This window comes from Pygoscelis adeliae, unplaced genomic scaffold (genome assembly GCF_000699105.1).
Source record: "Pygoscelis adeliae isolate BGI_AS28 unplaced genomic scaffold, ASM69910v1 Scaffold173, whole genome shotgun sequence".
Taxonomy (NCBI): Eukaryota; Metazoa; Chordata; class Aves; order Sphenisciformes; family Spheniscidae; genus Pygoscelis; species Pygoscelis adeliae.
In genome coordinates this window covers 67,462-83,774 of record NW_008824409.1, presented here as the reverse complement: position 1 = coordinate 83,774, position 16,313 = coordinate 67,462, and the positions used below count along the sequence as shown (strand labels likewise).

The 16,313-nt window shown below is 37.7% G+C and overlaps 1 protein-coding gene across 8 annotated transcripts in view; it reads right to left on the bottom strand.

Moving 5' to 3' along the window:
• TNRC6A (trinucleotide repeat containing 6A) overlaps positions 1–16,313 on the bottom strand; it is a 53,178-nt gene that overhangs the window by 30,231 nt on the left and 6,634 nt on the right. For 7 of the 8 annotated variants that reach the window (XM_009320491.1, XM_009320493.1, XM_009320494.1 and 4 more), the window contains exons 3-4: positions 10,077–10,167; positions 6,269–6,290 (exon numbers count right to left, since the gene is read on the bottom strand). In XM_009320491.1, coding sequence (XP_009318766.1) covers positions 6,269–6,290; positions 10,077–10,136 — 82 coding nt within the window. In that variant the 5' untranslated portion in view covers positions 10,137–10,167. Of the gene's footprint in view, positions 1–6,268; positions 6,291–10,076; positions 10,168–12,884; positions 12,982–16,313 lie in introns of those variants that run through there. The other variant, XM_009320492.1, reaches the window with a different exon arrangement.

Sequence of the window (16,313 nt, the reverse complement as noted above, 5' to 3'; positions counted from 1 at the left end):
ACTACGTGACCAAAAAAGTAGTTTTAATGTATTATATTTAGGCTACTTAAGAGAAGTAGGAAAGAAAAATTTTAGGGACCTCCTTGTTTCACAGGTGGCCAGATACAGGCCTTTGACCAAAGCCTCAAGGGGAGAGGAGGAATACCCAGCTTCAGCTGCTCACCAACACCCTCGCTCCGCAGCCGCACCATCTCCCCTGCTCTGACACAGCAGCGACCCAGCCCTCTCTATTTCACAGCTGACTGGAGAAGGACAGAATTAAGGAGAGGAATGGCCAAGACGTAAGTCAATTTAATATACAGAGCATGGGGAATAGAAGGTATTCAAAAGCTATTATGATAAATTGGCAAGTTGATAAAAATCACCAACACCATATCAGATTCCATCAATTTGTTACCTACATTAAAAAAGTAGGCAACTGATTCCTTACACAATGTTCTGAAGCATATAATGTGACAAAAATAACCATCAAAACTGAATTCCACAAATACAAAGAAGTCTTAAACAAATCTATTTCCATTTATTCCTTTTAAAATTTCCTGGTTTAAAAATAATTAAAATAACTGAAAATTACTAAATTTTGGGGGGTGGGGGACATTATTTTAGCAAATATGTAAGAATTTGTCAACAATTTAATGCATAAGCACTTAGCACACTTCTGTGGTCTAGGTACTGCAACAAGTTTTGAAATAAAAAAAAAAATTTCTTCACATGCCACAATCTGTGTAACTACTGCCCAAATCTTAACTTTTTGATCTATCAATATGCCTCCTGCTGCAACTGATTCACACTAATTACTCTTTACAGTTTAAAGCACAGTTCAGCCTACACCTGAGGTGTGCTGACAGTGATACACGGAAAACAACCACTTTTTGCAGCCAGTATATTGTTATCAAACCAACAAAGTAGTCATACAGTACTGCCACCACTTAGGGACACATACATCCTCCAGCCTCCTGCGCACTGTATTTAAGCTTTTTTTTTATTGTCAGCTTAAGTGGAAAGTACACCTCGCTTGAAGAGATTTATAATGCCACACACAACACCCCATAACATGATCAATGAAAGACATTCAGTTTTCCTACACTACTACTACCATTCACACACAATCGCTCCTCTCAGATAAAGTAAAATCATTTCTATATGACATTCCACGAGACATCCAGAGTTGCAGTAGCATGTTTAGGGCAGTACTGCAACGCAGCAACATTTATACTTTACTTTCCTAATTAAAGCTACTTTAAGACAAAGTGCATATCATTACCTGCAAGTCCATGGGATTCTGTTATCGAATCACTTTCGACTATAAAAGAGTGCAACTAATAAACAAGCTACTTTCTGCCAAGCCAGCCCCTAAGCTACGACATGAACAAGACTTCACAAACAGTTTAAGAAAATTGTATTTCTCATATATTCTATGCATTCATTTCCTTAGCAAATATGGTTAATTCTTTCTACTACGATCAGCAAACTAAATAGAAATCTTACCAGATAATATGATTATACTAAAGAATATGCAGAATTTACATTCATAGGTTAATTTCAAACTGAAATTAATCAGAAGTGCAACAGAATTCCCTCGCCTTCGCTTCCCTAAGTACCACAGAATAAGTTTGAAGCTATACAATTTATCCTGTCCAACATTTTCTGGTCCCCAACTTCTCAGAAGGCTAAATAATACATTAATATTCCAATATGGCTACTATAAATTCCAACACCCCTTAATCATTATCTTAATGTTTTAATTTGTTATAAACAAGTTGCTCATTTAATAAAAGTTTGTTCTGCACACCAGTATTTTATTTTGAACCATATTAAGGCAGAAAGATAATATTAACAGACTTACAGTCTATCACAGTTAATTTACTTGACTAGTAATAGCAAGTTTACAGAAACGAGTATTAAAAATGACAGATTTTCATAAAGAACAAACCTGCTGAAAACCCACAAAGCAGGGGATGGTGAAGTTACAGTTTACAGAGAGATTCCAAAGACAGACGCTTCCAACTTGTGTTGCTTTCCCACTCTGCAGATTTCATTAGAAAATGGAGGAGAAGCATGGTGTCATTTTACTGCTCCAGGAGTGCTGCCTGCCAACTCCTCCTGGAGTAGGGGCCCAGTGACTTAAACTCCCCCTCCAATAAAAAAAAATGGCAGCTGCTTGAATAACTTTAATGCAGATGGAAAAGTTTCTCACTCGCACAAAATCAGCGTACAAAGATCAAATCGGCTACTAAACCACACAAAGAGCAGCACCAAGCTGTCATTTAAATGTTTCTTCTTGCTGCTGCTGAAGCTGACCTCTTAAAAATGTATTGTAATGCTCTCTCCCTGCGTGTCATGCCCCAAAGAGTTGTCAGTGCTGGAATGCTGAAGGGCAAACAGAGGAAGTCTGGCTTTCAAGCTGACACACGTAAGATGTAGTGCTAGAATTTTCGTTGTGGAAAAATGGCCGCAGCTGTAAGCTCAGCTAGCTGATCTGGAAAATATCTAACTGTTTGCCAATTCATTAACCCCTGAAGATCCGCACAAAGGTAAGTTGTATGCCATTCCTATGGGTAATTTTAACAGCAAGCATTTCTTATTCTGTTCATTTTTGCTATTTGCTTTCAAGATTTAAAAGCTAACATAACAGTTTTTCCAATCAGGAAAAGCATAGTTAGGCAAGTGAAAAAAACAACACAACAAAAAACAGAAGAGTTAGTGTATTCAGGCAGTTTTGCTTCACAGAGAAGAAAATGAATAAGAAGTTTCCAAGGTGGGAAATATGAGTCAAAGATTTCAATTCCACACCCAGCTATTTTTAAAAGCACTTTCCGTTTCAGTGGTTGATTCAAAGTTTATTCTGTTCTGCAATAAAAGTCGTACTTTATGCCTCTGCCTTCTACAGCGCAGGGGAATTCAGAACTGAAGATTGACAGATGTTTTTAGCTCTAGCTTGTACTGTTTCACAAAGCACAAAAGCATTCAGAACAACTAACCACAACACTGGCATTAACAGAAACATTACTGTTCAAACTTTATAAATTACTTCACTAGGGTATTATGTACATACACTAAAGCGTGTGCAAAAAGATATTTCATCTCATAATGAAATCTCATTCTGCAGAAGTACACCACGATTGCTGAAGTGAGCATGTACAACAAAACTCAAGTATTCTTCCGAAATAGCATTTACTTTAGTGCTTGGCTTATCATTAGCTACTCCTGGCCACAGTGCAGTTTGCAGTCCTGTTTTAGGAGAAATTCAGGGTAAATGGATTGATTTGTCTGTCTTTAATAGTACTGACAAACACAGCAAAAATACATATTTTGCCAAGCTAGAAGGAATACCACAACAACCGACAATTCTGCAGTATTCTCAACAAATAAGGACTTTAAAATGATACTTATTTTTTCCTAAAATACCTGGTACAAGAGCACTTGGAGGGCACTTGTGGATGTACGAATTTGTTACGCTAGCTGCTGCACAGAGAAGCCTTCCACTTAGCAACTAAATAATACATTCATCTCTGACTCCTATGAACTGCCTCTTTCCTCTTTTAATAAAACCAGATGTATAAAACTAGACAGGTTAGAATATTTGAAATCCACAGGAATGACAAACATGCATTTTTAATACTACAGTATTAAAATGCTACTTGTACCAGAAACATTTATATTAGCATCATCTTCATTACTTCCATTCCCAATCCTGAACAGGAAGAAGAAGAAAAAATCAGCACTATTAACCTCCTCGGAAGGTAGTCTTATAATTTTACATGAGTACTGGTAGCAACTTCAGCTGGTTCAACAACAAATTCTACCTTAGCTAAAACAACATTTTGGAGCCATCCAAACTACGCTTAAAACCGAGAAATAACCTCCCTCCCTACCCACCCCCACCACTTAACCAGCTACTGTTCTGAAAGAAGGAACATAATTCTGAATTATTTAAAGATCCTATACTCTTGTATTTTATCTTCAGCTCATGCACAGAATAAATTATTTAAGACATTAACGCGATGGAAACTTGGAAACTAATGAAACATTAATTTGCATCCTGAATACAAGTAGGCAAAACTATTGAAACAATGAAAGAGCTATGTGCAACATAAGCAACAAATTTTGTTCCTACAGAAACTGTTGCAAAAAGTTGCATATCTGAATCCCATAATGTCTGTACTTCAGAAGGACCGTCAGCTTGCGTTTCTTTAGCAGGAATTTAGAGTTGTTAAACTTGCTGAAATACCCTTTTAATAATAATGTAACATTAAAGTTGGAACTTAATATTTCCATCAGTAAATATCAGGCCTCCAAGGAGAAAATGGGGGGAGGGGGGAAGATTTACTCTGTCCTTCAAAAGAAAGGCATTTTCTTTCAATTTGAAGATTACCATCAGGTAGCCTACTGAGCAGAATTACTGCCCTCCTGTCTTCATGCTATTTTTAGCCATTTGCTTTTGCAGCCTCGTCCCTGATGGGACGCATGGATGCCAGTGCAGCATAAGTACATAGGTCAAATGTTCATTCAAAATGGACGTTATTATTTACAGCAAAGTATTTTATAGTTTTCCTTCTTCACTATCTTTTCAGATATATTTTATTACTTCAGAATAAAACCAAACACTTTCACAATTCTTTAAATCTGGTATATTATCTTAGAAGCCTTATGGCAGGAATACACAGAAGAAAACAAATACTCAGCCTGTACTTCAAATGCAATTCCATGCACTGCTTGAAAAAGGGTGCTTTAAAAAACAAGTGAAGACTATTTATTAATTATAATACTCTTCCAGCACTTTTATTAAGTATCCAGTCCTGCGCCTAAAGACAAACATAGAATTCCCAGCTGATTTCAGTGACCAGAGTCAGGCTGGAAGGGCCAGGACCTACAGTCAGTACAAGGAAACCCACAGGATGGTTGCACATATAGAACATAAGCTTCCATTACTGACATCGGCTGTAGGAACGGTGCACTAACACTCCTGCAGCCACCATGCTCTGGCAGCTCCTTCTGCCTCAGGCAATCAGTACTCCATAACCAAAACATCCGCCTCCTCAAAGCATCACACAGAACAACTCCCCAAGACACAGAACCCAGGCTGCCCTCGTTCCCTCCGCAGAGCATCGTCACACACTGAAAACCTATTGGTCCTACTCAATCTCCCCCCCCTTTAAACACACACAGTAAAGTACACATTACACTTAAATAAACTAGACATAATCATGTCTCCTGATACCTGGTAATTGGTACTGCAGTCCTCAGCAGGAGAATCGGCGCATTTTTTACACAGAGAACCTGCCTCCTCCATTTCAACCACATGCAAACTAGCACGCTTCTTCAAACACACGCCTCGGGAACAGACACTTTCATTTGTTTCTTTGCCTCTTCTCAAGCGCAGTATGTCCTCTACCATTTTACCAGCTTCATACCAGAACAGCACTTCAAACACTTTTTGATTTTTCCAACAGTAATTGCATCTCCGCTAAGCAGGGCTTCCGAGCTCCTGTTTCTACCACTGCTCAAGTAAGTATTAAATTAAACCCAATGTTCCCAGAAAACAGGGATTCAGCAAGCACTCCACATGATCACTTACGCAATTATTCTCCACTTCCCAACTAACAGGTTATGAGCTAGAATTAAAAAGAAAGTGAAAAGAATCTTTTTTTCCCCTTTATAGAAGCCGGTAGGAATGGAGATCTGGATAAAAACCACAAACATTCAGAATAACTGCAGTGTTCCCAGCCTGCCACTGAACATCAAAATTACAGCTTTCAGATACTGTCATCTTGATCATTTTGTCAGGATGAACTCTCCACACGCAATAGTTAGTTAAAACTAGACTTATCAATTACTTGTCTATCAAGCATTCCCAAGCCCAGCTGCACTTAGAATATCTGATAATTAAGTTTCAAACAGATCCATTACATGCATCTATACATGGTCATACTTGAAGCGTTAGAGTGTTTGTGCACTTCTCAAACAAAGCAAAAAGGGGGAAGGAAAAAAGCAAATAAGGAAGAGAACTCAAGGTATTATGTATATCTGACCCTGTATAAGTAATTAAGAATGGAAAACAGGAAGAACAGCAGACTCCAATCCCAAATATAAACCCTTAGCCACTGCTCTTCTAGTCTTTTGTGGTCACTGTTTGAAAAAGTGCAACTGAAGTTTCAAGGATCCCATCTTTTAGTTTGAGAAGAGCTTTCAGATGACCAATTTGATTCAACATATTTAAAAATGCAGAAATAATATACAGAACAGAAATAACTCTAAAGTAACTTACCTTTGATTTTTTGTTCAATGGCCTAGAACAAGAAAAAAGAAATGTCAGTGATTTGTGCAGATAAGAGAAAAACCACATGTGCATGTGCCACTTCATAAAGCAACATTAGCTTTTGACTTTCCTCTTTTAAAATATTTTAAAGTTATTTAATTATCTACTTCAGAAGTGTCTCTCTAACCAACCCATGCCTATTATTCCTTATGCCTAGAAAGCTGTTTAAACGTTATAGAAGACAAAATTAATTGAAAGATAACTACATGAAACAGACTGAATTAAACTTGCAAATTAAGATGTTTGAAGTGAGTTAAAAACTGTGCCTGGAAGCAAGGAACCCCCACCACTTTTATTGCAGAATACGGCAGGGGAAGAGAGAGGGACCTAGAAATTTAAAGGAAGTAAGAAAGTAAATGCAAAAGCTTTAAGTCTTTCATTTCCAAGATTCAACTGGTTACACCTGTGATATGGCCAAGATGAGAGATCTATTTGAATAAAATTTTATCATAGGATAAAAATGGGGAGAGAAACATTTCTTAATGTTCTTAACTGCACCTTAACTGTGCAGTTTTAACTATAAAACATAGTGAAACTGACTTCATGAAGGACCTCTCAAAAGCACAAATCATAGTTCTTCCTATCTGAAACTAGAGTTTTATTATCACTTTTAAAATGCACTATTGCCAAAGCAAAATGAGATCTAATTTGATATGGTCACTTTGGTAGCTGTATACAACCCATTTTAATTATGATATTGCATATATTCATAGTATGCAATAATTTGCGATAATACTTAAGCTATGATTGTCTATAATTAAAACCTTGAGGAGAGAGAAAAAAGAGTGCATGTGAATGCAAGAAGAATTTATCAATTCACTGATTTGATGTAAGACTCAGTTAGATTCAGACATTAGCACTGTTAGGGCTGACTACTGAAACTTTATTAATGTCCCTTCAGTGCCATATCCTCACTTCTCTTAAAGAATCCAAGAGTACATTAACAGAAAAACCCTCTTTTTCAACTTCTTAAGCTGACAAAGGCAAGGATGCATATAAAAATTTGTTATACTGTCCAACAGTTCAAAATGTAGTCTCTTGCTCCCAAGAAACCTTGAGCATAAGCTTTTCATTTTTTTTTATTTATGCCCTTAGAGACTGCTAAAAATAGCTGAAGACTGTAAAATCTCTTCTGAAGAAAATCCACTCTACTAACAGTAACGCATCAGCCCCTGGAATTAAGAAAGCAAAAATAAAGCCAATGGCTGCTTACATGAGTGTATCAAACACCCACACCACGTTCATTTTCAGTTTTGCCTATCTTACCCTTATTACCCTGACTCCTCCAATACCACTGCCCCTCCTCCTCACACTCCAAAGGGCAATTGCTGTACTTAAGGACACTACATAACACCACAACTTTTCATTATGCTTTGTTCAACAAAACTGGTTTTTAAAAAAAAATATTTTGAAGGCTTGGGAAGTTTTATATGCACTTCAAACTCCAGGGTACTGTATGCACAGCAGCTGGCTTGGAACCAGGTGTTCAAAACACAATTTTATATGATCATAAAAAGGTAAATGGAACACAACAGTTGACGTCCCATGAAAGCTGCTCAGCATCAGGATAAAAGCACTACTCAACTTAAAGAAGGCAGGTTCTGTTAAGTGTCACACCTCTGTGATTGCTGCTGTTCTCCTACTACTCTTCTTAGTTCCAATTATTAGAAAACTACAGTATCTATAAAACCCAAGCATTAGCTTTTCCTTCCGCAGTATGATTACGTGATGCCTCTCCAGTTCTTGCCATGCCTATGCACGTGTTTAGAGCTTACTCTGGAGAGCTTGTAATCTTACCCCCCCTCCCCAATTGTGACTTGAGTTAAAAATCAATTAATTAGCTTGGCACTTGACCCATGAACAGGAAAATGAGACAACTTAGAATTTTTCAAAAATGTTTTGCTGTTTCTGACTATCCACAGCACCCAAAGAGGTCAGCGAAGAGAAAGGGTCATAGGATAAGGCTACTGACTGCTTTTTATACTAAGGTGCTACTCTCTAGAAGAAAAAAAAAATTGAACATTTTTCAGCTAGGGACTTCCAAAATATATCAGTACTCGGTGCACGGTTAAATGCTTTAAAGTTTTTGCTAGAGAGCCTATGGTTGATAATACAAAACAGTACATTCTTACGAGATCAAACAGAAAAAGCTAGCTTACAAAACAAAAAGAGCAATTTTGGTCAATCTGAAACCACCCACAAATATTAACAGAACAGAATAGAAAAGGGATTCTGCCCTCCTTGTGACCTACGTTAACAAGTCTTCATTTTAAACTAGAATCAACCACGTCTGTACTAGGATTTTTATTTTTTTTTTAAACAGCTAAGTTAACTGGCAGTTGTTTGTTACCATGGTTTTTCAGAGGGATATTCTCTTTAATCTAGATCAAGTTTAGGCTTCTCCAGGAATGCACACGAGCATCCTTGTGGCATCCTACTACTTTGTCCATAGAAGCTGCTTAAATTCCCGAAACATGTATGAAGTCCATGCACTCAACATTTTGTTCCTCTGAGAATACAACACATCAGTAAAGACCTGTGGCTTCTGAAGAAGTGTCTATCAGGTGCTCCGTAGCAGAAGAAAGTGTAAACAAAACTTTAACTTTTAGGCAAAGGTCTAGTCTCTTTGCTTTCAGAAAAATATTTATGCTTTTACTTCTACAAATTTCACTCTCAAACATGCCTTTCAAACTCACAAAAATACTGAATTTTGGAGGAAAAAGACAGCTACGAAGAACCACTTACTTAAAAGATTCAAATTCTACAAGTAAACCAGCTCCTTTTCCATTACAACTTCTGATTAAAAAAGAATTCCAAGAGGAAAATGAGTTATAAATTTACAATTGAGGTCCAAAAATTATTATGCAGCTTTGCTGTCTGCTACTGAAAAGAACCTCTCATTCTGAAATATGAGCAAATACCTCTTCTAGGAGTATTCCTCCAGTACTATTTCATCTAGATTTGTTACAAGATTAGACATACCTAATTTTGTACAGGTGCACAACACACACCTTTATTTAGGCCAACAAACAGGGAGAGCTGACTACTGATTTTTTGACCGTATAATAAATATCTAGCATTAGTCGATGGAATCAAAGAAAAAACATTAAGCAGCTTCACTTTGCTACCACCAGTTAGCAAATACAAGCCTGAAATGAACATGTTTTTAAAAACATATTTACAAGCTCCTCTCAAGCTTAGGGTCAAAATTTAGAATCAACTGCCATGATCAATATCTTGACAGGAAACAGGAATTCTGAAGTGTTTACAAGCATTTCTGTGATGTTTCCATCCCAGAACACCTTTGCTGCCAATATTTTCATTTTTATCCACCCTCCCTAATGCAAATTGCATTATGACATGTATGTTTCCACACTGAAGGATATGAAGATATATTAAAGTAAGGATACAGCTGGAAGCCACTATCTTAAAAAAAAAAAAAAATCGGTAATTTTATTCTACTAATAAATGCTCTAACACTGAGGAAGTTTTCAAACGTGAAACCACTTCAACTGACAACCAGGAAAAAGAATGGTCATTTCAGAAGAATATTTAATCTCTGAAGAAACTACACAAAGCCAATCAAGATGTTCAATATGTCAGTTACCACTAAGTAACCAACAGTACATTTAAAGCTTAAAACATTAAATTAAAAAGAAAACACTTCTGAATAACAGCAGCTAAAACAGTATTTACTAGTGATGAAACATAAGTAACCCACAAGCACGGGTTTTTATTTTTTAAATGTTCAACATACCTTTTTTTGAGCAGCTTCCTTCTTCTTTTTGTCTTCTTTTCTCTTTTTCCTTTCTTCCATCAACTGTTCTTCCTCTTCGTGCACTAAATCCCTGAACCACACAGTTTGTAATTAACTCTCCCAAAATACAATCTGTACACACTTAGATTCATTTTAGAACAATTATTTCAGAGTGACCCAAAAGGAACTGGGGAATTTTACTTCTAATTGGATAATATTTCTATAGGGACTATGTACTTTCACTGCAAATCGCAAGTGACAAACTTTAAGAGCAGATGCAGTGTCAAGCTACATGGAAGATTTTATTTTTTTTCCAAAACTTACAGTGAAGGCTTAGACATTAATTCGATTCGAAAGCCAGCGCAAATTCAGATGTTATTTAATCTCTACCTGCTATTGTGAATTTGTATGACTGAGCTCTCCCACATCACGTTTCCCCACTCTCACATGCAATCAGCTCTGACCCAGCACGGAGTCCGACCACGCTCAGCATAAGCCAAGCAATGGGTCCCTTCCTAGCCACGCACACCCTTTCGCACCAACACCGGTGCCTAGGGAGCCATGCAGGAATTTGCATCAGCTCACTGATCTTAAACACTACCTCTGCCAACCAACAAACAATATATACACATTTTCCTGCCTGAGCAGTGAGCCAATTCGACTGGCTGTGTATCTGTATGACTGGACACGTGAACTAGCAGGAACATGGACTGAAGAGCATGGTCAGACCAGAGCTTTTAATAGCAGAGCAATTTTAGAGCGCATTAGACAAGTGACAGAACTGTAACGACAAATGTGAAAACAAAACCCATGACATTAATTTAAATTCACTTAATACAAAGTTTTACATGCTAAAACAGAAGGCTTAGCAGCAACACCACTTTCCAGATTACACTACATTTTCTTTTAAAAACAGACTTCAGCAAAGGCGAGACAAAAGGGAGAACATGGAGAGCATAAAAAGCAGAAAGAACTGAAGACTTGCAAGCTATCAGGGTCAGTGGGAACTAGTATCTGATACAAGTTTAATGATAACAAAACCAAACTTTTCTTTAATGCCATGTTTGGAGAGATGAGAACAAGAACAAACTCCACACAAACACAACTGACAGAAAAGACTGTGGTAACGGACAGACAAAAAAGCATTTGGGCTAATTGTGCAAAAAGCTTGTGACAACATGGAATGTGCAACTGAAGATCAGTTAGTTGTTTCATACACAAGAATAAAAACAATTGCTCACAGAAAGAAGGATTCTGAAGTTTAGAAAGCAACAATAAAGCTGAATATAAAAATAAAAAGTGGCAGCAGTTTGCTTTTGTCAGAACACTGTAAAACAGAGGGAAAGGGAGCCTACTAATAGTTACTTCAAAGTTTCAGATTCAGAGAATAAAGCATTTTTGTGTACTAGAAAGCCTACTTGCAAGACTCTTCTTTGCCCTTTCAGGGTCAGGAATGTTTCTAAGTTCAAAAGCTTGGAAGCTTTTGGCCCACAAGCCCTGATGATATAGTCAGGTGGACAAGATTAAAAACATAAGCTGAAAATGTTTTTCCAAATCTCTTTCTGAAGTTTCACATACATCCCTCTGACGTCCTGAATCTTAACACTAGCTCCACCGCACATCTACCCTCTCGCTGGGCAAACCACGTCCTTCAGACAAGTCCTAATTTCTGATATTTTGAATGGGGTGTGGGAATAAACTCTCAACACGTGTTGGCTAAGTAAAGGAAGAAGACACCAAATTTACTCTTTGAATAACCTTCAGAGATTAGTATCTCTCTTTTAAATTAATGTTTCATAGGTAACTGGTGACTCTGTACACACTTTCTATCTGATCAGCTGCAGCTAAAGTAACAAGAGGTGCTCAGATTCAAAGCTGCTGTGGAGAGCTCTGGACAGTAAAACTCATTAGTCACATAGGTTATTTACTGTTGCAAAAGAAAAAGCCGAGAAACAACTAATGGAAGGGAATTCATGCCCCCGTTTGTGACAAGTGGTCTTGTCCGACTCTCCAAAATTCAGCTTTGAACATAAAAAGCACTGTTTTTACCTTTGCCATGCTTTTCACATACTAAGCAAGGCAGAACAGGAGAAGAGATTTTATTACACAATTACTTTGAACGTACTAAAATCTCCTTTAAAAAAGTTACCCTCATTTGATGACACATAGTTGCACATACTCACATTATCAAACAAAAGACAACCTTGTTATACACAACTTTGCGGGGGAAATGAACTAACAATGCCAATCAGGGGCAGTCAGTAAGTGGTTTACTTCTGCCTAGAAACACTGGCCTCCTTTTTAACCCCAAACTACCTACAACCACAAACCTCCAGTTTCAAGTAAGATAATTATATATGTATATGTATGCCAGAAGCAATGCCAATTGAACACAGTAAAACACAAGGTACTCCACAAGTATTAAAACTTTCATTACTTATTTAGATATGTAAATAATCGGTTAATTCTACTTTTAACACAGCTCAAGTTCCTTTCAAAATGAGTGCAGGCATCAGTTTTTGGGGTTTTTTAAAAATTTTTTTTATAAATCCACATGTGACTTCCAGTTCCCAGTTGCCCAGTTCCACTGTGGCGAATTCATATAATTTCCTCACTTTTTAATTAGACAAAACAGCACTCTTACGGCACCTGCCTCTCACTGTAGGTGGTACCAATGTAAGTAATACTAAACAGCAGCTCATCAGGTCCCCTCCTTTATGGTAGCCAGCAGCTTATTCTATTTTGCATTCTGCATAATTCTGCCATTCTTTTTATTTATCACATCATTGCTGCCCACTTGAGTTCTACCTTTAAACTTTAAAACTAGTCTTCTGTCCCGTTGTGAGATTCTTCAGCAAGATGTTGAAAGTGGTTCTCCTCCCAGTAGGGACAATGCCGTAATAACGATACTTGTATTTAAATTTCAAAGCTTGTGGCCACTTGGCTATTATTAATATTAGTTTCAAACAGTAGTACTTTCACATGACATTCATTGTGGGAGAAAAAAGCCTGCAATACTTTAAATATTTATAGGGCACAGAAACTTCTGAGACTATTAACATTAGCACACAAGACAAAAAAAAAAATCATATGACCACATTTTGGGTAACTAACTCAAGCATTTTTCTCAAATTTATTTTTATTACTATTAATACTGCCAGACAACAGCTAGACTTTATCTAGATGGTAAAAATCAATTTGTCCAGAGGGAGGAAAGTTTTATATTCACAAAATTAACGAGTATTTCTTTATTTAATTACAAGTATCTTTTCTGATTTCTCTCTGTAAACAAAAAACCTTTGGAGCATGGCTACATGTATCTGTACAGCAACCAATACAAACAGAAACCAGTTTTCATCCCTACTTGCCGAGATCTTTGTTCTCGCTGCAAATCCGATTTCATCCTCTACTTGTGTCTTTTCCCAGTGCTCCCTTCTGTTGGAATAACACTGATTTATTGTATGTCCAGCATCCCTTTTCTCCTCTACCACTTTTAGGGTGACTGTTACAAGTACCCATCAACTCATGCTGCATGTGTTAACAAAAGCAGTCCGACACTGCAGGTGTTTACCAGAGGTAGAGCGGTAGCACGCTTTGACAGTGAGCAGCCAAACAATACCAGTATTCTTTCCACCCTACATACACAGTAACGTACTACAGACAGACCACCGCTCTAAAAAGTTGCCACAGACCAAATTCTGTCTTTTAAAGTTTTCTAATAACAGAGAGCAAGCATTAGTTATTTCTTTTTTAAAAGAATTGCTTCTGGTGTGTTAAGATATGGAAAAAAAAATATCTAAAAATGTTATTTCCAACACCCCTCTATTTCAGTTGCACTGCAAGACAAATCACAAACTATCAAACGCAACATGGCTATTTTGCATTTTATCAGTTTTATCATCTGGCTGCAAGATTAATTGAGGGCTGTCTTACTGCAAAAAGCAATCTTGCATTTGCAGTTAGGTATCAAAAATTATTTCAGGGACAACTAAGAGGTTAGTCATGTAACTACAGAAAACAATTACACTTGGCCAGTTTCACTTAAAGCAACCCCTTGGATACTTCACAAATTTGAGGTAATGATTAACCTGCAGTGACATCTGTGCACTATAAAGGTCATACATAAGCCAGTTTTGTCCATCACTGTCTGGCATCCTGAGCGTTTGTAACCAAAGTGAAGTTGGTAACACTGATCCTCAGTTTGAGTTAATTTGGAATAGTCCAATTTTCAATTGGTAAGCACTACAAGAAGCATGTAGGTCTGAAATCAGTCTAGAAAAAACAGCTTCTATAGATCACTGCTCATTTTTTTTATAGAATACACAATTCATTTACAGTTAACTTCCATGCAAAGAAGAGTCAGTGATTCGCTATTCAGGAAGCTAGTATTTCCTGAAGTACCATCAAGAATAAGAGACATCTAATCCAACGGAAAAGGCCAAGTATCACATCTTCCTCCCACGGCCAGGAGAAGTTGTGTCCACAGCCCTTCTCCTCCCACAACCTCATTGCCTGTGTGCATAACGCACAACTACCCTGCACAAGTGCTGCTGGGCTGACACCTCCCAGAGGCGCGAGTTCAACACACGTTCCACGAGCAGTTCTCTGCCCACCTTGTCCCACGATCACCCCAGGAAAAAGCACCACCACAAGCACGCTGTGCAGCGGGAATTCCTGTCACCTTCCCGTGCCATCCTCTTTCCCAAAGGCTACCTAGATCCGAGGAGGGAGCAAGCCGTGATCCAGAGTAACTGTTCTGAAACAGCAGCCTATTGTGGTCGCTATCCTTCCCGGGGTCCTGTGTCCCCAGGTCTACCCAGCAGTGGGTATGCATGTCTTAATGTGAGATGGGGTGAGCTGCAAGACCTTAGCAAGAGATGACGCCTGGGGAACAGGCTGTTGCTGTCAGACGCAGTCAACCAGTCTGGAACTTGCCCCTGCCAGGCTGTGGAGCCCCGGGGAGACAGTCCAGCTCCCTCTCAACTGCCACCGGAATTAACTGTTCTAGCAAGCCCGACAAGGTCTATGGGCACAGGTTAAACACCTCTGATGCAGTAAGTGTATCAACACTGCAGGGTGGTACATTACCTAAGATTGTCTACTGCAACAAAAGGTTATTTACAGCATTTCTAATAACTCTTAGAATTCTTCTCAGGTTAAGAAGGCCACTAGTGCTTTGTTTTGTATAACAAATTTCAGTGCGTCACATGCAAAAACTACATCAACTGAAAAATCATCCTGCTTTTAGAAGAAAGCTATAGCACTTTAAAGAGCAAGCAGAATGCAAAACAGTATTTTCACAGGAAAAAAAGAAAAGAAAAACTCATCAATCCTGCTACAACTAAATCAAAAAGATTGCATTTTATTTTTAGAATACAGATGCTAACAACTAACATACCAATACCTCTGGAATATTCTACCACAGCATCAATTTCCTGTTTCCACACAGGAACAATAGAACTCCTAAATTATGACACTGTGATCATTCTATTTTCATGTATTTAAGAAGAACAGATTTTAGATTACTAAGCCAGTTTAGAACACATAAAAAAACCCGTGATTAGTATCAGGACCCTAGGCAACCCCTGAAAAAAAGTTACCCACCTATAGTGCATAACATGTTTTTAAAAGAGTATTAGATTACCATTATAATGTTAAATCTCAGTGACTGGAAAGCAAAACTAACCCGTTGTACAATTAAATAACAACAACAGTAAAGCCCTTACTGCCCATGTTCTTCATTGAAAGCTAAATCTTTCAAGGAAGATATTCCTATTACCACTACCCTCTTACATAAACATAAACCTGAAATACAAATTCAGATTTGCCTATTAAGTCATCACAGTCTAAAGCAGAACTCCTGAATTTCTATCTCTGACAGCTGAAAGCGCAGGTTTCCTTTATTCTTTCTAACACATTAATACACAACCCTCTCAACTGACAGCAAATGATAGTATTTATGCATCAGATTACAACACCCATTAGAACATATATCAAACAAGCTACATTTTTAATGCTACTCCTTGAGAAACAGAAGTGTTACGTACTATTTCCCATTTATCATCTTAGACTTTAATAGCTACCTATTCCTGCTAAGTACTGAACACTTTATATTATCCTCTGTGTACAAACTGTGAGCAGCTTCATGTTACTCTACAGCACCTGGAAAGAAAGAAAGAAACACCGTAGGAACCCAGTCGCAGAGTAACAAGACAAAGCCAGAAAATTAACAAGTTC